We start from the raw sequence: 24,267 nt of genomic DNA on the forward strand, positions 1-24,267 counted from the left end.
GACACCACAAGAGTATATAGAACCTGTTAATCATTTATCTTTGATCCTCAAGCTGGGATAATAATCGTTTTTAGCCAAAAAGCCAGAATAATTTATTATTACTATTAGAGACATTTACAGTATATAAAGCAATCAATTTATGCAAGACTTTACATATTGTTCATTCACGCTAGACCCTGCTTAAAGGAGAAGTACAGCCAAAGCTCATTTGGCTGTACTTCCCCTGTGGATCACAGGAGTGCAGAGCATTCTGCACTCCTGTGACCCATTTTCAGCAGACGGCGAGCTGAAGCCCGATGTCGGCTGACGTCCCTCAGCCAGTCCAGGCTCGGGATCCACCCACGTGCCTGGACGGCACATGGCGAGCCCATGAGAGCCTAAACCATGTGCCGCTCCCACCCCCGTCCACAGCCCAGCGCTCCAGTGAGTGCGGGGGGGGGGGGGCAGGGCAGATAGCAGTGATTGACAGTCACCAGCTCTCTGCTCATGGAGCTGTGAGAACGGAGCGATCATCTGTATTTGATCGCTCGGTCCTCAGCCTTAGAGCCAGTGGGGGACAAATGCAGCATCGGACCGGTGCTGCAACCACCTAGGTAAATATGATTCTAAAAAAAAAAAAAAAAATCCCATACTTCTCTTAAGACACTATAAATAATATCCTTATTCTTAGAAAAGAATCCATACAAATCTCCCTTTTCATGGACCTGTAATCTATTTTTCATGTGTTTTTCTGCCTCTTTGTAACGTCCTTCCTTCCTTTTCCCTTGTTTGTTTGGAACAAGCAGTGCACATTAGCTGCAGTCACGTACTCTACTCTACACACTGCAAATCCCATAGGAGCAAGCAAGAGAGGGCGGCTACATTCCTACGTACAGGGGGACCATGGTGGATGAACGTAACTACCCTCTATGGTTTGGCCCACCTCACTGTGTGTGCAGGTACGCTTAACAAGCATTACGTATAGGGCAGCCCATTCAGTTCAATGGGTTGCCATACCCCTGAGAAACACACGGAAAGATGTCCACCGGCCCTTTTGTAACATTGCTCCGCGCCGAAGCACCATGCGGTTTGGTGGGGGCAAAAAAACACCCATTTGCTGATGTATAGGATGCCCTAAAGAATTATGGCTCCCTTGTGCAACTGCTAAAGAGCACAGTGTATTTCTCTGTATGTGTAGGAAACTTGATTTTGTGCGCATTTCCAACACACGGTAATGTAAATCTAGCCTAAGAGGAAGAAAAAAAAAAAAAAGAAGGAATTTGTAGATTTGGAGGAGGATGAGAGCAATAGAAGGGGCTTTTCTGAGTCAAGAATACATACCGGAATCTAACTTTGTCTTTTTAAACCAGAGTTTAGTGTAACTTTAAGCCCGGTTTCACACATGTGCGGTGCGAATTGAAGCTCAGGTTTCACTGGGGAGATAAAAATCCCCTGTTCAAAGGAATCACTGCGTTTTAGCTCTGGATCAGTGAGCAGGGAGAGGGGGAGGGAGGGGGGGGGGGGAGAGGGGGAGGTGTAGTGAGGAGAAGTAGAAAATCCATGTTCAGAACGCAATGCATCTGCGAAGCAGATGCGTTCCCATAGAAGATAAGGGGCTCGTAATTCGCACCGCAATGCCCAGAAAACGCACACGTTTTTTGTGCAATGCACAATGCGAATGCAACACACATATGTGAACCAGATGCATTCATATGAATGTATTTTAAAATGTCCTGCGAATTAGATGCTGTGTAAGCAGCATCCAATTCGCATAGGTGTGAACCCGGGCTAAAGGGGCTCACAATCTAAGGTTCCTATCACACATACATACCTATACTAGGGTCAGTTTACCTACCAACAATCTCTTTGGAACGAACACAAGAGGCCACAGAAAACATACATAAGTCCACGCAGGTAGTAACCTGGCCAGGACTCAAACTAAGGATCCCAGTTCTGTAAGGTTATCCTTTAAATGTACCCCAACCAAACAGCCAATATTCCATTGACCTGTATTGAGATTGCATTACCCATTGACTTGCTTTGAGATTGCATTGCCCATTGACTTTCACTGAGATTGCATCGCCCATTGACATGCATTGAGATTGCAATGCCCACTGATTTGTATGGAGTTTGCATTGCCCATTAGCTTGCACTAAGATTGCATCGCCCATTGATTTTCACTGAGATTGCATTGTCCATTGATGTGCACTGATATTACATTGCCCATTGACTTGCACTGAGATTACATTGCCCATTGACTTGCACTGAGATTACATTGCCCATACACTTGCATTGAGATTGCATTGCCTATTGACATGCATTGAGATTGCACTGCCCATTGATTTGTATTGAGTTTGCATTACCCATTGATTTTCACTGACATTGCATTGCCCATTGATTTTCACTGAGATTGCATTGCCCATTGGCGTGCACTGAGATTGTATTGCCCATTGACTTGCACTGGGATTGCATTGCCCATTGATTTGTATTGAATTTGCATTGCCCAATAACTTGCACCAAGATTGCATTGCCCATTGATTTTCACTAAGATTGCATTGCTCATTGATGTACACTAAGATTACATTGCCCATTGACTTGCACTGAGATTACATTGCCTATACACTTGCATTGCGATTGCATTGCCCATTGAGATTGCACTGCCCATTGATTTGTATTGAGTTTGCATTGCCCATTAACTTGCACTGAGATTGCATTGCCCATTGATTTTCACTGAGATTGCATTGCCCGTTGACGTGCACTGATATTGTATTGCCCATTGACATGCATTGGGATTGCATTGCCCATTGACTTGCACTGAGATTGCATTGCCCATTGACTTGCACTGAGATTGCATTGCCCATACACTTGCATTGAGATTGCATTGCCCATTGATATGCATTGAGATTGCACTGCCCATTGATTTGTATTGAGTTTGCATTGCCCATTGCCTTGCATAGGAATTGCACTTTGAAGTGCAGGAGGAAATCCATACAAGGCCACAGAAAATATACAATCTCCATGCATATAGTATCCTGGCCAGGACTCAAACCAAGGACCCCAGTTCTGGTAGGTTGTCCTATAAATGTACCCCAACCAACCTCTTCCCCCCCACACACATTCCATTCATATGACTGCTTGTGCCTTTTAGTCTTTTATCATCTTCACAAACGCCATTCAAGTCCAGGACCCCTGAAATCCAGGGACCCTTTTAAGCAATTTTTTTTTTTTTAGCAAAAGTCCAACCTGCCACAATTTTGGATTCTGGTTCTTCAAAGTGGTGGGAGGGTGGCCTCTGTCTCCCGTCGGGCGTTCCAGGAAGTAGGTGTCGTGAAGCTGTTTGCATCGTTTAATATTTTTTCTGCTATCTGTTATTCTATAGAGGTGGTGTGATGCTTCACAAAGCTTCACAACCTCTTCCCAGTAGGATTATGCAGTTTGAAAAATAAACTGAATTCCGTGACATTAAACAAAGACATTTTATAAGAGAAATCAATATTTCTGAGACTGCAGACGACGTTTAGTAGGAACACGTGGCGTCACTAAATAGGATTATTACATCTGACATTGGAGAAAATGAAAAATCAACAACGTGTCTGTTGGCGGGGTTTGATATTTTTGGACGTGAGTGAATTATGAGATCTGTATGCAACAGAAGGCAAACTCTGGCTAGTTATCCATGGGAGTCAGGCATTGCCCACCCGGAATAGTGTGCTTATTGACCAGCTGAGCCATGTGTTAGCCTTGGAAATGGAGAGGAACTGCTACATGCATCACAAATATAGGAGGCCGTTTTAAAACCAAACTATGGTGCCACACTACCCTACATTCTATGCATAGATATATAATTAATACAGGATAAAGAATGAACATTTAATTGGGTAAACCAGTAGCAAGAGAGTGGCATGTTACACCCTTTTAGGAGACCACAAATTAGCGCAAATCATCTATATGTGCTGAAGGGCGCCTGATAGAGACAGTCGTACAAATTGGTGGCTGAATTAGAGCCTTTATTGGTTATAACACTAGGGAGCTTCTAACATGTTTGGGAGAATTGGGGCTCCCCCTTCTTAAAGCAGTTCAGTTAGTCAGCAGCTACAAATCCTTAACAGGGGGAAGCCAGGTGTACTGCTTGCAGCTTCACAGCCGGCTGCCCACTGCACATGTACGAGCTGCACTTTGTGAATTGTCCCGCAGTCTCCTGGGACCTGTGACGTTACATTGTTACACACGAGCTCCATCACTACCAGGCAATGACGTCACCTGGCTCTGACCTACATGTTACGTCACACCCATGTGACATCATCAGGACGCGACTTGCGGAAAAAGTATTGGGGAGGAAAGAGCGAGACCTGGGCGACTGGTGACTACTAAAAGTGTCCTCAAGCGCTTATGACAGGAAACTGATTGCACGGTAGTGGTGGAGCATGTGTAACACTGTCAGGTCCCTTTCACACTGGTGGAGTCCGCCAGCGGATCTGCCCGCTCAGCAGGGGATCTCTCTGCTGATCCCTGCTGAGCAGGTGGATGACAGGTCTGTGTCTACTCCGCCGATGCAGAACGAACATGGATACAGCCCGCTTTCCTCTATGGGCTGTTGGACGAAATCGGACCGCCTGTCCGTTTCCATCCAACTGTCATCCAATCTGCCAGACGGATGGGGAACAGATCCCCATCTATCTGTTTTTAGCAGGCAGGACCAGATTGGATGTCGGCAGGTGTCAATGGACACATGCCTGTTGACATCTGCCACTCCATAGAGGACAATGGATGGTCCGATCGGGTCCGCCTGAAAGACTGACAGGTGCAGCCGATCGGTCCATCCATGTGAAAGGGGCCTAACGGTGGTCACTGTAAGATTGAGAGATTTTAGGAAAGGAAAGGCATCATATTCTCACCAGTGTGATATTATCACTAAATTCTTCTATTACTATATGAGAGACGTTTTTTAATGATTCACAAATATTTGAGATTGTTTAATTTATCTATTCACATTTAGTATAAGGTTTATTGTTTGAAGATATTATTACACATGTATGGTGATAGATAGTCATAATTTATGTTCGTTTTCAGCAGCCCTGTTCATTGAGAGATATGCCTTCAGGAAGGTGGATAGCCAATGGTGATACTGTGGAATCCGAGACACAAAAAAAAATCCAGCACACCAAGAGGTAAAGACCCCAAATCCTAATTTCAATAATAGCACATAGAAGAATGGTGGTTTTGATGTCCTCTATGTGGTAAATATGCTGTTATTGTAATCAGGATCTCAGTAAAGAGTTGAGGTCTTTACCTCTTGGCATGCTGGCCATTTTTGTGTCTCTTAGTCAAGCAACCAGACACCTCGCAAAGTCATGAAGAAAGGAGGAACCCGTTGGCTCTTTACTACTATTATAACCAATAAACAAACCACTGAGTTGTACAACTGTCAGTGTTTGGTGCTCCTCACCATACACAAACACACCCACAGGTGGGCTACCATCTCTACTGGTTCTGCCAGGGAAAGAACAACCTTGGTAGGATTGTAGCACGGTTTCTACACATTTCACCAGTTCACAATCAGTAGAGTGTCCAACCAAGCAACCCCAACTTTGATCAGAACCCATCCAGTGCTTCCACATACCATATGAAATAAAGCACAAGACAATACAGTCCCCGATTTAAATTAGATGCTGATGGGTGATTCAGTGCATCAATAACCAACCAGGCCTGAATGTTTTCAGTTTATTGTGATCCTGGCCTTGAAATTAACTTCTACACATTGAATTGTTGGTCAGCAATTCATCAAAACACCTCAACTATAGAAGGAGTGACTGCAAGTTTGGTAAGAGTTGCATATACATTAGGAGAAGGATAAATGTCTCCAAGAAGGTCAAAAATAGATTTTTACACATTTGAACACATGAACTTGTGAGGGAGGAAAGGTAGAAAACAATCTAGAGTGCTTCTATATAAAATAAAATAAAAACACGGGTTAAAATTACAGCAAATTGAGAACCATGAATTACCAAATAATTTATCTCTCCAGGCCTTTACATTGGGGTAATCACTGATATGACACCAACGTACGACCACCAAGTAGAAGGTTTATGTTTTTTCACATTGTCAGTCCACCTGTCAGACAAGTGATTGTTACAGGAAATCTGTCGTGTGTAGGCTGCTTTGCTGACCTACTTCTGAACATGCTAAACTCCTGACTGTTGTTCTGTGCCTTTGGCTTCATAACGTTCATAGTCGCTGACCATTTTCATTTTCACGGACTGCCATCCTGTTTAGAGTTTGTGGCTCAGAAAGTATTAAAAACAGAGACCATTAGGCAATTAGCATTTGCAGAAAGAAGTCAGCAACGGCAGCATACATATTTTTTTTCACTAGGGTCAACTTTAAAGAACTTTACAGTGCTCGGCCTCTCCCTTCTCTATTATTGCAGCTACCTAAAAGCTTTGGTGTCAGAGTTTAAAGACAGTAGTGAGGTCACCCACTCTGTCATGTCACACTGTCCATGGCCAGAGATTGGCTATTGGGCCCAAGTGATGCATCATAGATTTGCCCATACACCACTGGAGGAGCACCTTAAATATGGACCATCTATAGCAGCGGTCTCCAAACTGCAGTCCTGAGGCTGGATACGGCCTTTGCTTGCCTTTATCCGACCCTTGAGCATTATTCCTGCCACTAACACCAACAATGGGGCATAATTCCTGCCACTAACACCAACAATGGAGCATAATTCCTGCCACTGACACCAACAATGGGGCACTATTCCTTCCACTGACACCAACAATGGGGCATAATTCCTGCCACTGACACCAACAATGGGGCACAATTCCCCCACTGACACAGCTATTTCTCCCCCTAATACCAAAGATCAGACATTGTTTACTCCCACTGGGCACAGTCCAGACCCCCCTAAAGTCTGAAGGACAGTAAACTGGCCCTTTATTTAGAAAGTTTGGAGACCACCAATCTATTGGAAATAATTCATGCATTGTATGCCCAAATGCGTCCATGTGCATGAGCCCTTTCAGCTTCCAACATGATCAGCCCTTTAAGGCCCCAACCCAAGGGTGGAGATACACATTAAAAAAAACCTTGACTTGCAAAAAATCCAAAATAACCATTCAAAACCGTATATGAACACAAAGTGCATATTCAAAGCATTTGTAAGCTGATAATTTGTTATGCTCGTATAGATATAGCCTATTTGTGTTATTCAAAGGACTGCAAAATCACTGAGACGGACCTCAGAGTTACTACTGATACTCCAGAGCAGCCTTTCTTAACAGGGGTTCTGTGGAACCTTAGGGTTCCTCCATAGGTTGTTAGGGGTTCCTGGAGCAATGAGCAGTTTCTGACTCTCACATAAGTAACCACTGACAACAATGATGTTTTTAGCTATCTGTATTGGGGGGACTCTTCCCAATGACCATAAGTGGAAGAAACATTCTTCCCAGTGACTATCCCACTAATGTACTGTGAGCTGTAGATATAGTAATTATTGGTAGGGGGTTTCCTGAGACCAGAAAGTAATTTCAAGAGGTCCTCCATGAGAATGGCTGCTCTCGAGGTATATAAGTGAAAACGCTAATTTGCTTGTGTACACGGAATACATCTTCCCATTCACTGGTCAGTTTTCGGTATGTTAAGCCAGCCATAGACGGTTCGAATCTCAGCCGGATTAGCAGGAACCAGCCGAAAGTTGAACCAGGTATGGGCAAGCTGAATGTACCCAAGTTAATCTATTGAGTAATGGTTATATAAACAGATCAGTTCTGAATTATGGCGTAGTTGTTGGTGGACGGTCTGCCAGTGCATGGCCAAGAATGAGCTTTAACAACCTTATGTTTGAAAGGAAGATGCCAGGTGTTATCCCGGTTAGGACTATTTTTAGTCACAGGCTTTATCCCTGTAAAGCTGCCCTCTGCTCCTTCAAACATTAGGCTCTGCTAGAGCAAAGGGGGGGGTGGGGGTTTTGTTTATTTAGCATCATCTTAAAGTAATATAATGGCCCTCCATCCAGAAAAGCGATACATTTTCCATGCCTAGAGAGAGTGTTCTTCATTTCTCCATTTTGCCCCCTTTCTGTTACTGTTACAAGAAGATCTTGCTCTCCATAGATAATCCAGCAAGTTGAGTAAGTCTCCAAAGTTGAGGAGTCAAGCTGGAGTGTAGGCATGGGTAATCTTGCCGATAGAGTCCATAAGAGGTAAAAAAAATAATCAATGGCTCAAAGCACAAGTATTTACTGAAGCTTTAAAGGGCAGGTCCTCCCAAAACTGATATTTCAGTTATAGGCAGATTTAGGTGCATTTGGCTCAAGACCTTCCTGCCTATGCTCCGAGCTTTGTTCCATCCAACGTTTGAGTGTTTCTACTCCTCCTGTTTCATTCTTTATAGTATAAAATAAATTATAAAGACACCAGGGACAGCAGAAACCCCTAATAACTGCAGCAGGGGTGCAGATCTGGGAAACCATTGCAGAGGTCACCCCATCGAAGAATCCATAAGGTGGTTCTCCAGCATCTACCAAAAACTGCAATATCAGGTATGAGCAAACCAAGCCCTAAAAAAAGGAGACCCATGCTCTGGCAGTTGCCTTTTCTGTACATGCATTTCAAAATCTACAAAGTGGATATAAAGAAATGTGCCCACATGGAGTTTAGAGCGACGATTTGCTTTGAGGAATGACATGGATAGTTGCTCTGTCTGGTATGTGCTGATGAAGCGTATAGGGGCTATACAGACGAAGTACACAAGTTATCAATCCAGCAAATGTCACTCAAACACAGTATCAGTTGCTTGTTGCATCATCCCCCACATTGCACCGCTCAGTTTACCTTTCGTTGTACTTGCCATAAATTTGAGTGAGGTACATGGTGACACTTACCTACATGGTACAATATATGCAACAAAGTATGGAATTACTGAATTGTTCCTACCTTCTAAATCGATGATGGCAAGCACAGCGCTGGTCACCGCTTCTCCCAATGCGTTCTGCGCCACGCAACTGTAAACCCCGGCATCCTCCATCTTGCTGTCCCTTATGCACAGCGTCCCGTATTCCTCTGCTCTGGGGTCAAGGGACTCTTTGTTTTTGTACCAGCTCAGCGTTGGCACTGGGTTTCCTGACACTGCCACCTTTAGACTGATGTCACAGCCTGTGCCAATGGCAGCGTTCTTAAGCTTGCGCACAAACTGAGGTGGGCAGGGCTGCGACTGGTCTTGCTCTGGTGTGATTTTCTGGTGTTTGGGGGCAACGCTAGGGCTTGGGAGAGCTCCAACAGTCTTGGTGAAGGGTCGTGTCTGGGGGCCAGAAGCCCCATTCTCGTTGGCATTTAGGTTCATCATCACTTGGGCACGGCGCATGGCAAATGTCAGCACAGGATCTTGTTCCGGGCTAAAGGGTTAATTAATTATAGAGCAGGATTCAAGCAAGTCCAGGAGCCTAGAGTGTCCCGAGAGTAGATGGTAATGTTGCAACTGGTTGTGTATTTCGAAAAGCGATGGCAGCGGGGGCATACACCAGGGTGCAAGAGGGAGAGATGAAAGAGGGGGTACCAGCCCCAGGGTGGCAAGAAAGACGATCAAAATTCTTGCAAATGCAACTCCAAACTCTTGACAAGGACAGGTCCCCTTATATCCATGCACTTGTCCTTCGAGGTAAGGCCTCGGGATGGTGGAAGGCCTTGGGCTTGCCCCTAGGTCTGATCCCCCTCTACGTCTCCCTCTCCTCTTCGGTCTGTCCTGCAAAAGAGACCCTTTAGACCTGCTGAACACTGAAGTTGTCCCCACAACCCTCCTGTCACCCGCCCCTCCTCCTCATTCCAAAAGTGGCACAGACAGCTGCCTCCCCTCCTGATATGTGACATAACTTGGCTGAAGCTTTCCATCCCCTCCGCTCTTCATCTTCCTCCCTCCTCTGTCTCCACTGTCCACCCTCCCAGCTCTCATCTCCTAGTGCAAAGAATAGAAACTGGCCAGGAACTTACCATATTCAGATGACAGGAGCGGGTCCTACACACTGCAGATCTGGGGAGCAGGTGCCAGGATGTGTAGAATCGAAGCAGATAGTGTCGAATGTTGATCTTTAATCCTCCCGAACGCCCAAGGACTTCTTCAGTAAAACTGAAAGGAAAAAGCATTCTGAAAAAAAAGGCCACTGACAACATAATTTACATAATCACACACATAGGTTGGACTTGATGGACTTGTGTCTTTTTTCAAACTCACCTACTATGTAACATTACAAGTTTAAAGTATAACTAAAGGCAAAACTTTTTTTTGTTCGTTTTGGATAGAGTGGAGAGAGATTAGAACCCCTGTCAGTTTTTATTGTTGTGTGTGTGTCCACTCTCTCTATTTGTCCAGTTTACCATTAGGCCTCATGCACACTGCTGCTGTTAAACTCACGTTTTTGTGCGTTTTGGCGTTTTCTTTTTCAGCCCTTAAACTCCTCTTTAATTTTATTTTATTCTGACCACTGAAAAAAAATAAACGGCGAAGTGCTAAATGTGCCTAGAGTTTATGAGCGTTTATGCACATTCATGCACGTTTAACAGCGTTCAGTGTTTTCTTGTGGTCAGATCAGAATTCCCGCTCCTAAAACGCGATTTTGTCCCTGCGTCCCTGTTCAGAAAATAGGGGCGCAGGGAATAAAATCCAGCACATCCCTTGGTAAAATCAGCCCACAGTGTACACTAAAACACTGGCTAGGCACACATTTAATCCTTTGATCGCCCCAGGATGTTTAACCCCTTCCTAGCCAGCGTCATTAGTACAGTGACAGTGCATATTTTTAGCACTGATCACTGTATTATGCCCTGTACACACGATCGGACACTGATCGGACTTTCCGACAACAAAATCCATCGGATTTTTTCCGACGGATTGTGGGCCAAACTTGTCTTGCATACACACGGTCGCACAAAGTTGTTGGAAAATCCGATCGTTCTGAACGCGGTGACGTAAAACACGTACGTCGGGACTATAAACGGGGCAGTAGCCAATAGCTTTCGTCTCTTAATTTATTCTGAGCATGCGTGGCACTTTGTGCGTCGGATTTGTGTACACACGATCGGAATTTAAACGATTGGATTTACCTTTGTAAAAAAAAAAAAAAACTGTCGGAAAATTTAAATCCTGCTCTCAAACTTTGTGTGTCGGAAATTCCGACAGAAAAAGTCTGATGGAGCCCACACACAATCGGAATTTCCGACAACACAATCCGATCGCACTTTTTCCATCGGAAAATCCGACTGTGTGTACAGGGCATTAGTCACTGGTTCCCACAAAGTGTCAAAAGTGTCAGCTAGTGTCAGATTGACCGCCGCAATATTGCAGTCCCGCTATATAAGTCACTGATTGTCACTATAACTAGTATAAAAAAAATTTAAATTCCAGTAGATATCCCATAGTTTGTAGACACTATAACTTTTGCACAAACCAATTAATATACGCTTATTGGGATTTTTTTTTTTTTTTAACCAAAAATATGTAGCAGAATACATATTGGTCTAAAATAATGAAGAAATTAGATTTTTTACATTTTTTTTCAGATGTGTTTTATAGCAGAAAGTAAAAAAATACTGTTTTTTTGTTTTTTTTTCAAAATTATCAGTTTTTTTTTCTTGTTTATAGCACAAAAAAAAATCCCAGTGGAGATCAAATACCCGCAAAAGAAAAACGGAATCAAATACTTACCACAATTTTCCTTTCCTGGCGAGCTCCATGTCAGCACAGTTTTAGGCTGACATGGAGCTGCCAGGAAAACTATATTTGTGGGAAAAGAACGACATTTCATTTATGTACAGTGTTTGCATGACCATACAATTGTTAGTTAAAGTAACGCAGTGCCGAAAGCAAAAAATGGCCTGGTCATTAAGGGGGGTATATCTTCCGGGGGCAAGTAGTTAATCAATACGAAAGAAAAAAAAAAAGATTTTTTACTTTTTTTTTATATTTTTTGTTTTGTTTTATTATGCTGCCCTAGATTTGTTGATGTATACTCTTTTTGTTGCAGCTCTTCTGGATCTCTGCATTTGCCATCTGGCCCTGTCCGGTGATTCCCTCCTGGTCCCTGCTTGACTGAGGACTTCCACCATTCATAAAGTGTGATTTTAATATTTAATCACAGGCTACGCTTCTATATGCGATTTGCTGCTATAATTCTGGGTATTGTAAGTGATCTGTATCATGTGTTCTGTTTCCTGTGTTCATAATTGAAATTGTTATTTTGTATTTATGATTTTTAATCCTTAACATCAAGGTTCCTTTGGTTGTCCCTGAGGAAGTTTCCGTCTCGAAACGCATTGGTAATTTGGACTACATTCATTGCATGAAGATATATTTTACCCAACTACTGTTATATATTAGACATGTGCACTGCCGAAAAATTTGTTCGTTTTCGTTTCATTCGTGTTTTTTTTTTTTGGGTCATTCGTTATGATTGCAATTCGTAAATTCGAAAAATTCGAAAGAATAACTAACTAATAATAACTAACTATTAAATTATAGGTATTGGAATTTCCTTTCAAATTTGGCTGCTAGTGAATGTAATGAATACGAATTTATCCAAAGTTACTAATTATCCGAAAAAAAACGAATGCCGCATCTAAACAAATGGAATGGAACGAATTAATAATAAATAGTAATAATAATAATAAAACATTTTTATTATTACTATTGTTATGTATTATTATGTAATATGATATATATATATATATATATGTATGTATATATATATATATATATATATATATATATATATATATATATATATATATATATATATATTTATATGTGTGTGTATATATATATATATATATATATATATATATATATATTTATTTATATGTGTGTGTGTATATATATATATATATATATATATATATATATATGTATATATATACATATATATATACACAGTATATATAAAACATACAATGTCGTATAAATCGTTCACTAACAGCCAAATTTGAAAGGAAATTCCAATACCTATAATTTAATAGTTAGTAATAATTAAAGTGACTGTAAAGGCCTTTTTTTTTTTAAATAACAAACATATCATACTTACCTCCACTGTGCAGCTTGTTTTGCACAGAGTGGCCCCGAACCTACTCTTCTGGGGTCCCCCGGCGGCTCCCGCGGCTCCTCCTCACATCTGATAACCCCCTCGGAGAAGCACTTCCCCAAAGGGGGTTACCTTGCGGGCGCGCTCCCGAGTCCAGCATTTGCGTCCACAGACACAGAATGCCGGACTCGGCCCCGCCCCCCCTGTGCCTGCGTCATTGGATTTGATTGACAGCAGTGGGAGCCGATGGCTGCGCTGCTATCAATCTATCCAATCAAGAGCCGGGAGCCCGTGGAGAGAAAGACAGCGTGTCCCCGCCGACTGAATTAAGGAGTTCAGGTAAATTTACGAATTTATGAATTTTCGAATATTTGGAAAAATTTGTTAAACGGGTTTTTGTTAATTCGGATATTTCCGAATAAACAAACTTGTCGAAATTTGTTAAAAAAACGAATTCGGAACTAAACGAATTGCAGATGTCTAGTTATATAGGGGGGTCATAACATTTGCATGTATAACTAGAGAGCTCATAACTTTAGATCCTGGGTTTTTAATGTGTTTATTAAATTAAAGTGGTTATATATATATATATTTTTTTTTTTATTGTGTGTTGTGCCCTTTAAAATACCCGTCACCCACTACATATTGGCTTTAAAAAAAGCCCCTGACGCCATCACGCATACCGGGAAGTAGAAGGCTGTGATCTCTGTATTGAGCTGCTGATCTGAAATACCCTTAAGTAGGCAACACTGATTTACATGCCTGTGGTGCACCAGACAATTAGTGCACTTTACCTAGTGAGTGGATCTCCTGTTTGTATAAAGAGTATATATTTCAGTAAGCTTGATGATAGCTTTATTTCTTTGAGCTGCATATTGGAAACCTACACTCACCGGCCACTTTATTAGGTACACCTGTTCAATTGCTTGGTTACACAAATTGCTAATCAGCCAATCACATGGCAGCAACTCAATTCATTTAGGCATCTAGACGTGGTGAAGACGATTTGCTGAATTTCAAGCCGAGCATCAGAATGGGGAAGAAAGGGGATTTAAGTGACTTTGAACGTGGCATGGTTGTTGGTGCCAGACAGGCTGATCTGAGTATTTCAAAAACTGCTGATCTACTGGCATTTTCACACACAACCGTCTCTCGGGTTTACAGAGAATGGTGGGAAAAAGAGAAAATATCCAGTGAGTGGCGGTTGTGTGGAGGAAAATTCCTTGTTGAGGTCAGAGGAGAATGGGCAGACTGGTTCCAGATGATAGAAAGACAACAGTAACTCAAATAACCACTCATTACATCCAAGGTATGCAGAATACCATCTCTGAAGGCACAACACATTGAACCTTGAAGCCAATGGGCTACAGCAACAGAAGACCACACCGGGTGCCACTCCTGTCAGCTAAGAACAGGAAACTGAGGCTACAATTCACACAGGATCACCAAAATTGTACAATAGAAGATTGGAAAAAACGTTGCCTGGTCTGATGAGTCTGGATTTCAGCTCCAACATTCAGATGGTCGGGTCAGAATTTGGTGTAAACAACATGAAAGCATGGATCCATCCTGCCTTGTATCACCGGTTCAGGCTGGTGGTGGGGGTATAATGGTGGGGGGGATATTTTCTTGGCACACTTTGGGCCCCTTGGTACCAATTGATCATCGTATAATCACCACGTCCTACCTGAGTATTGTTGCTGACCATGTCCATCCCTTCATGACTACAGTGTCCCCATCTTCTGATGGCTCCTTCCAGCAGGATAATGCTCCATGTCACAAAGATCCAATCATCTCACCACTGGACAATGAGGTCCCTGTACTCCAATGGTCTCCACACTCACCAGATCTCCATCCAATAGAGCACCTTTGGAATGTGGTGGAACGGGAGATTGGCATTATGGATGTGCAGCCGACAAATCTGCAGCAACTGTGTGATGCTATCATGTCACTATGGAGCAAAATCTCTGAGGAATGTTTCCAACACCTTGTTGTATCTATGCCACAAAGACCAAAGGTAGTTCTGAAGGCAAAAGGGGGTCCAACCTGGTACTAGCAAGGTGTACCTAATAAAGTGGCTCCAGGGACCAGGTGTTTGGTACCTGGAGTGGTGAGGAGGACTGATGCCCAAGAGATGTTGAAGACCCCTTAAATGTGAAAGTGCATATAGACCTATTTTTCCATATACTGTAGGTCCATACACTCCGATGAGAACATAAGGTGATAGTGGAACATGAGACGGTCATCATACTTGGACATTTGCACTTGCACATGTGGAAGTCACAATGTTAGATGTCTGTCCTTGATTTTTACATTGAAAGTATGTGTTGTTAAAGAAACACATTGATCTAATTTTATGCTTTATGCTCTTTTTGATAAATTATTTTGAGCACCAGAATGACTTATAGAGCATAAATTGTTATTGTATTCAGTTTAGCAAAATTACACATATTTTCCAGCGCGTGGATCAATTTTTATGAATTTTGTGTTTTTGGTTCATTAGTGATAATGGGGGGGTGGGGGGGTGGGGGTATAAGTGTTTGATGTGATTGTGTGGCACTATCTGACTATGCTGTGTGTGCTGGAATATACTGTAGTATTGGCTACATACAGTACGCAGGGCTGTGATCTGGAAGGAATATTGGCAGAGTGCTTCTCCGCCATTCAGAAGAAGCCTTGTATTTTTATCAACGAATACAAGGCTTCCTCTGATTGGTCAAAATGGGGAGGTGGGCTTTTTTCTTCACCTCAGACACGCACTTTGTAGTTGTGGACCTTTAAGCCAGGACCGGCAATTGACTAAGCAGGACTCTGCAGCTTCAGCTTGCTTCCCAAGGAGAAGCATGAACTGAACCTCTGGATCCTGGAGCTTTGCCCTCCCCAGGAGGCAGTCATGGAGGTTAGGACCTCTGAACTCACATCTTCCCCAGGGATGAGGTCCACAGAGGCAGTCATGAAGGTTAGGACCTCTGGACTCACATCTTCTCTAAGCAGCAGTCATGGGAGGTTAGGACCTCTCGACTCACATCCTTCCCAGGCAGCAGTCATGGGTGGTTTGGACCTCTGGACTCAGATCTTCCCAAAACAACAGTCATGGGAGGTTAGGACCTCTGGATTCAGATCTTCCCAAAACAACAGTCATGGGAGGTTAGGACCTCTTGACTCACATCCTCCCCAGGCAGCAGTCATGGGTGGTTAGGACCTCTGGACTCAGATCTTCCCAAAACAACAGTCATGGGAGGTTAGGACCTCTGGACTCACATCCTCCCCAGGCAGCAGTCATGGGAGCTAAGGACCTCTGGACTCACATCTTCTCTAAGCAGCAGTCATGCCAGGTTAGGAACTCTGGACTCACATCTTTCCGAAACAGCAGTAATGGGAGGTGAGAACCTCTAGACTCACATCTTCTTTAAGCAGCAGTCATGGGAGGTTAGGACCTCTGGACTCAAATCTTCCCCAGGGATGCAGTCCACAGAGGCAGTCATGGAGGTTAGGACCTCTGGACTCACATGTTCTCTAAGCAGCAGTTATGGGAGGTTAGGACCTCTTGACTCACATCTTCCCAAAATAGCAGTCATGAGAGGTTAGGACGTCTGGACTCACATCTTCCCGAAATAGCAGTCATGGGTGGTTAGGACCTCTGGACTCACATCTTCCCGAAACAGCAGTCATGGAAGGTTAGGACCTCTGGATTCACATCCTCCCCAGACAGCAGTCATGGGAGCTAAGGACCTCTGGACTCACATCTTCTCTAAGCAGCAGTCATGGGAGGTTAGGAACTCTGGACTCACATCTTTCCGAAACAGCAGTCATGGGAGGTGAGGACCTCTGGACTTACATCTTCTCTAAGCAGCAGTCACGGGAGGTTAGAACCTCTGCACTCACATCCTCCTTAGGCAGCAGTCACGACAAGCAACAACCTCTGGATTCACATTCTCCAGTGGCAGTAGATCTGGGGGGCCAAGACCAGACCCTTCACACACATCCACCCTCCCAATCAAAGAGTGGGAGGGAAGAAACTTTCTAGAAGGTTTTCTTAAATATTTATTTTTTTCCCCAGCTCCTATTAATGGAATAAACCCCTAAGTGATTGGCCAGGGTGAAATCAATATTCAATACCAATGCAATGTACCTTATTTCATTAGAAGCAGCTACCTGCATGTTATGAGATACACATCATTACACATTACTAATGTGTTTGATGCTGTGCTCCCCCCAAAAAATGAAATTTCAGCTTTAATGCATAATTGTAAAACAGCAAATAGCAGTACCCAAAACGTTTATATAAATGAGAAGAACTGTGGCCAAGCTATGGACATTTAAGTAAATAAGCTTTAAAATTAGCCCTTACCGACCTCTGTAGCTACAGACACTGCTGAGCAATTCACCCTCCAACTTTACAACAGAAAGTACCTTTGCTTTCTCACAGTTGTTCAGTTCCACCCCCCAGCAGTGACTTGGCAGCCTGCCTGCCAACCTTTAAATCTTTAATGCAAGCTGAGATTAGGTGCACAGGAAAATCGTGAGCAGAGTACAGGAAACCCGACTTGAACATCACTGCTTCTCTTGTCAGCTTTGAGGATGAATTGCTCAGCAGTGTCTACAGCTACTGAGTATGTTTATCTTTTAATCTCCATTTCCTGGGGACATTCCCCATTTTGAAGGGTCTAACCTGGGAAATAAGTGTCCTCACTGGGGCCCTGGCCATAACTTTTAACGTGTAAAGGCCCGTACACATGATCGGACTTTCCGACAGGAAATGTTGGATGTCAGGCTGTTGGTGGACAATCCGACCGTGTGTACGCTCCATCGGACAATTGTTGTCGGACTTTCCGCCAACAAATGTTGGCTAGCATGTTTTCCAATTCTCCGCAGACAAATGTGTGTTGTCATATTTTCTGATACTGTGTACACAAGTCCATTGGACAAAAGTCCAAAGTACAAGCACGCATGCTCGGAAGCAGAAGCGGTCGGTCTTGTAAACTAGCGTTCGTAATGGAGAATTAACATTCGTGACGCTGCTAATTATGAAATCTCCAAATGCAGCGCACAATTCTCTTCTTCTTTAAAGCAGAGTTCCGCTGTTTTTTTTTTTTTTTAAAGTCAGCAGCTACAAATACTGCAGCTGCTGACTTTTAAAATATGGACACTTACCTGTCCAGGGCGCCCGCCGATGTCGGCACCCGAAGCCGATCTGTCCCTCGGCTGTCGGGTGCTGCCGCCGACATCCTCGTTAAGGGAATCAGGAAGTGAAGCCTTGTGGCCCTACTGCGACTCGCGCTGCGCTATCCCACTGGTCCCTGCTGTTTTCTGGGACCCGTGTGTCTCCTAGAATACAGCGGAGGGGGGGGGGGTGGCTTAGATACCCACGAGTGGCTTGGGTATCTATGCTCCCCCCTGAAAGGTGCCAAAATGTGACACCGGAGGGGGGAAGGAACCGGAAAAGCGGAAGTTACGTTTCTGTGTGGAACTCCGCTTTAATGGGATAATAATGAAGCTGCTTTGCTGGTGATACTGATGGAGTTGTTGCAAAGGCTTTTTTTCAAGTGATATCAAGAATAATATTATTATGTTTTTTTTTTTTTTTTTAATTTGGGCAAGTTACCACAACACCATTATCCTGTAGATTTTAAGATCAAAGATACAACTATGTTGGTGTCCCTTGTTAATTTTACATTGTATTTTTTACAATGTAACTGCCGACTCCCAAACTGTCATTTGAAGTAAAACACATAGCCAAGTATTATTCTCCACAATTATTTTATTGCGCATTAAAAAAAGAAAACAAATAAAATTAGACATGCTATCTGCCAATAGAACTTAACCAAAAAGTGCATTCTATGCATCCAAAAATATAGAAAATATACCAAATCAAATTATTATTCAACCAAAAAATAATGTCAAAGCAATAACTCCAAGGCCAATAATAAATAACACATTTCATTATCTCCTCCGATTCCGCAACATGTCTGGTTGACGAACGGCCGTTCAGAAACCAACTGAAAAGCGTGAAATGAAAAGCGCTAAATGAAAAGCACTAAATGAAGAGCGTGAATCAACACTCACCAAACTTCTACTAACACGAAATTAGCAGAAGGAGCCCGAAGGGTGGCGCTAAAGAACTGAAAAACCACGTAGTACGGTACATCATTACGTTCGTAATTGTTTGCCAACAATTGTGTGGCCGTGTGGTCGGACAAAATTCCAAGGTTTTGTTTGGTGGAAAGTCCGATTGTGTGTACGAGGCTTTAGAAAACAAGCCTAAACTTTCTGCAACCAGCAAAAACACTTTCACGAGGGAAACAGTCAATGAAAGTTCCCCTGCGCTGACCCGGCCTTGCTATAAAATGGAATGAGGAGTGTGATTGGCTGTGGCTCTGTGCCCTCTGCAGGGGAGCACGCCCCTGGACTGTACCTCACTTCTCTTCCCCTGCAAACTTGCCCAGTGAGCAGGAGGCGTTGGTGCTGGTGTCAAGGGATGGCTCCTGCTGTCAGTGCATGAAAGTGGATGAGCACAGAGGACCTGCGGGGCCCCAGAAAGTCTCCATGACTCCCTGCCAAGAAGAAGGGAGGCATACAGACTGGCAGCATGCAAAGGAGAAAACAGCAAGCACGAGGAGAGCTGCAGGAACACTCGAACGATATTGCATTCCTCGCCATAAATCACAATGTTATAATGCTGATAATTTACACTAATTAACCACTTTGATTTAATGCCTCCCTCCCCAGCACTTCTATGTGCACTAAATGGGATACTTTGCCTGTACTAGATTACAAAAAGAAAGAGACTGATATGACTCGGGAATCCCATGTATTTACAATGCTGGAAAAACATTATTGGTTGGTGCGTGAGGGTGTAAGATGGTGGTGGGTGGAGGTAAATATGAGTTTAAAAAAAAACATGAAAAACCCAGGAAAAAAAAAAAAAGAACTTTGATTTCTAAGTTGCTGCATTTGTAGATTCCAAAAGCCAATATAAAGGAATAGTAACGGTAAAAAAACAGTTGTGGGTTAAATCAATTTTATTTTTTTTGTACAATTCTCCTTTAAGGGGGTGTGGCAAGGGGTGTGTCCTATGCCTGCATACTTTTGCTGATAGGTGTCCCTCATTCCCATCTCAGAAAGTTGGGAGGTATGTCCCCCCCCACACCCTCCCATGCTGCCATGCTGTGAGCATTGGCTGCTGGGAGCGCTGATGTCCTAGCAACCAGTGACGTCATCAACGCGGCACCTCCCGGTGTCCCGCCTGCTGTTTGTATTAGAGATCCGTATGTGTAGCAGTGGGAGGGAGTCGTGAGGCGCAGGAGAGCTGAAGTTTACTCAAGGCAAGAGGCAAATGTACTAAAGATGTATGTACAGGACACTCTGCTGGGGACACTGATCCTGGGGACACCGATGATGGGGACAATGATCATGGGGAGACTGCTGGGGACACTGATCATGGGGACACTGATCATGGGGACCCTGATCATGGGGGCACTGATGCTGGGGACACTGATCATGGGGAGACTGCTGGGGACACTGATCATGGGGAGACTGCTGGGGACACTGATCCTGGGGACACTGATCATGGGGAGACTGCTGGGGACACTGATCATGGGGACACTGATCCTGGGGACACTAATCATGGGGACCCTGATCATGGGGACACTGATCATGGGGAGACTGCTGGGGACACTGATCATAGGGAGACTGCTGGGGACACTGATCCTGGGGACACTGATCATGGGGAGACTGCTGGGGACACTGATTATGAAGACACTGATCATGGGGAGACTGCTGGGGACACTGATCCTGGGGACACTGATCATGGGGCGACTGCTGGGGACACTGATCATGGGGAGACTGCTGGAGACACTGTGCATGGGGAGACTGCTGGGGACACTGATCAGGGGGACACTGATCCTTGGGACACTAATGATGGGAACACTGATCATGGGCACACTGATGATGGGGACACTGATGCTGGGGACACTGATCATGGGGACAATGATGATGGGGAGACTGCTGATTTGGACACTCTGCTGGGGACACTGATGATGGGGACACTAATCATGGGGACCCTGATCATGGGGACACTGATCATGGGGAGACTGCTGGGGACACTGATCATAGGGAGACTGCTGGGGACACTGATCCTGGGGACACTGATCATGGGGAGACTGCTGGGGACACTGATTATGAAGACACTGATCATGGGGAGACTGCTGGGGACACTGATCCTGGGGACACTGATCATGGGGCGACTGCTGGGGACACTGATCATGGGGAGACTGCTGGAGACACTGTGCATGGGGAGACTGCTGGGGACACTGATCAGGGGGACACTGATCCTTGGGACACTAATGATGGGAACACTGATCATGGGCACACTGATGATGGGGACACTGATGCTGGGGACACTGATCATGGGGACAATGATGATGGGGAGACTGCTGATTTGGACACTCTGCTGGGGACACTGATGATGGGGACACTGATGATGGGGAGACTCTGCTGGGGACACTGATGATGGGGAGACTCTGCTGGGGACACTGATGGTGAGGAGACTCTGATGGGGACACTCATGATGAGGAGACTCTGATGGGGACACTCATGATGAGGAGACTCTAATGGAGGACACAGATATGGGGGGACACTGGTATTGGGGAGACTCTGATGGTGGATACAGAGGTGCGAAAAGCCTCTAATGGGGACACAGACGTGTGGAAAGGCTCTGATGGGGATACAGATTAACGGAAATGCTCTCATGGGGACCCTCATCATGGGGAAACAGAGGCTGGGGACACTGATCATGGGGAGACTGCTGGGGACACTGATCATGGGGAGACTGCTGGGGACACTGATCCTGGGGACACTGATCATGGGGAGACTGCTGGGGACACTGATTATGAAAACACTAATCATGGGGAGACTGCTGGGGACACTGATCCTGGGGACACTGATCATGGTGAGACTTTTGGGGACACTGATGATGGGGACACTGATGATGGGGACACTGATGATGGGGACACTGATGATGGGTACACTGATCATGGGGACACTGATCATGGGGATACTGATCCTGGGGACAATGATGATGGGGAGACTGCTGATTTGGACACTCTGCTGGGGACACTGATGATGGGGACACTGATGCTGGGGACACTGATGATGGGGACACTGATGCTGGGGACACTGATGATGGGGAGACTCTGCTGGGGACACTGATGATGGGGAGACTCTGCTGGGGACACTGATGGTGAGGAGACTCTGATGGGGACACTTATGATGATTAGACTCTGATGGGGACACTCATGATGAGGAGACTCTGATGGGGACACTCATGATGAGGAGACTCTAATGGAGGACACAGATATGGGGGACAACGGTATTGGGGAGATTCTGATGGGGGACACAGAGGTGCGAAAGGCTCTAATGGGGACACAGATGTGTGGAAAGGCTCTGATGGGGATACAGATTAACAGAAATGCTCTCATGGGGACCCTGATCATGGTGACACTGATGCTGGGGACACTGATCATGGGGAGACTGCTGGGGACACTGATCATGGGGAGACTGCTGGGGACACTGATCCTGGGGAGACTGATCATGGGGAGACTGCTGGGGACACTGATTATGAAGACACTGATCATGGGGAGACTGCTGGGGACACTGATCATGGGGAGACTGCTGGGGACACTGATCATGGGGAGACTGCTGGGGACACTGATCATGGGGAGACTGATCCTTGGGACACTGATGATGGGGACACTGATCATGGGGACACTGATCATGGAGATACTGATCCTGGGGACAATGATGATGGGGAGACTGCTGATTTGGACACTCTGCTGGGGACACTGATGATGGGGACACTGATGGTGGGGACACTGATGATGGGGAGACTCTTCTGGGGACACTCATGATGGGGAGACTCTGCTGGGGACACTGATGATGGGGAGACTCTGCTGGGGACACTGATGGTGAGGAGACTCTGCTGGGGACACTCATGATGAGGAGACTCTGATGGGGACACTCATGATGAGGAGACTCTGATAGGGACACTCATGATGAAGAGACTCTAATGGAGGACACAGATATGGGGGACAACGGTATTGGGGAGACTCTGATGGGGGACACAGAGGTGCGAAAAGGCTCTAATGGGGACACAGACGTGTGGAAAGGCTCTGATGGAGATACAGATTAACGGAAATGTTCTCATGGGGACCCTAATCATGGTGACACTGATGCTGGGGACACTGATCATGGGGAGACTGCTGGGGACACTGATCATGGGGAGACTGCTGGGGACACTGATCCTGGGGACACTGATCATGGGGAGACTGCTGGGGACACTGATTATGAAGACACTGATCATGGGGAGACTGCTGGGGACACTGATCCTGGGGACACTGATCATGGGGAGACTGCTATGGACACTGATCATGGGGAGACTGCTGGGGACACTGATCATGGAGAGACTGCTGGGGACACTGATCATGGGGACACTGATCCTTGGGACACTGATGATGGGGACACTGACCATGGGGACACTGATGCTGGTGACACTGATCATGGGGACACTTATCATGGGGACAGAGATCATAGGTATACTGATCTTGGGGACAATGATGATGGGGAGACTGCTGATTTGGACACTCTGCTGGGGACACTGATGATGAGGACACTGATGCTGGAGACACTGATGATGAGGACACTGATGCTGGGGACACTGATGATGGGGAGACTCTGCTGGGGACACTGATGATGGGGAGACTCTGCTGGGGACACTGATGATGGGGAGACTCTGCTGGGGACACTGATGGTGAGGAGACTCTGATGGGGACACTCATGATGAGGAGACTCTAATGGAGGACACAGATATGGGGGACACTGGTACTGGGGAGACTCTGATGGGGGACGTAGAGGTGCAAAAAGGCTCTAATGGGGACACAGACCTGTGGAAAGACTCCGATGGGGATACAGATTAACGGAAATGCTCTCATGGGGACCCTGATCATGGGGACACTGATGCTGGGGACACTGATCATGGGGAGACTGCTGGGGACACTGATCATGGGGAGACTGCTGGGGACACTGATCATGGGGAGACTGCTGGGGACACTGATTATGAAGACAGTGATCATGGGGAGACTGCTGGGGACACTGATCCTGGGGACACTGATCATGGGGAGACTGCTGGGGACACTGATCATGGGGAGACTGCTGGGGACACTGAT

The 24,267-nt window shown here is 45.1% G+C and overlaps 1 protein-coding gene across 2 annotated transcripts in view; it reads right to left on the reverse strand.

Annotated features, from left to right (window-relative positions):
* The window catches only part of SPEG (striated muscle enriched protein kinase), a 476,968-nt gene extending 467,210 nt beyond the window's left edge, over positions 1-9,758 (reverse strand). For both annotated transcript variants that reach the window (XM_073634316.1, XM_073634315.1), the window contains exon 1: positions 8,916-9,758. In XM_073634316.1, the coding sequence (XP_073490417.1) occupies positions 8,916-9,342 (427 nt within the window). In that variant the 5' untranslated portion in view covers positions 9,343-9,758. The remainder of the gene's footprint in view (positions 1-8,915) is intronic.
* Positions 9,759-24,267: the final 14,509 nt, after the last annotated feature.

This window comes from Aquarana catesbeiana, linkage group LG06 (genome assembly GCF_042186555.1).
Source record: "Aquarana catesbeiana isolate 2022-GZ linkage group LG06, ASM4218655v1, whole genome shotgun sequence".
Classification (NCBI taxonomy): Eukaryota; Metazoa; Chordata; class Amphibia; order Anura; family Ranidae; genus Aquarana; species Aquarana catesbeiana.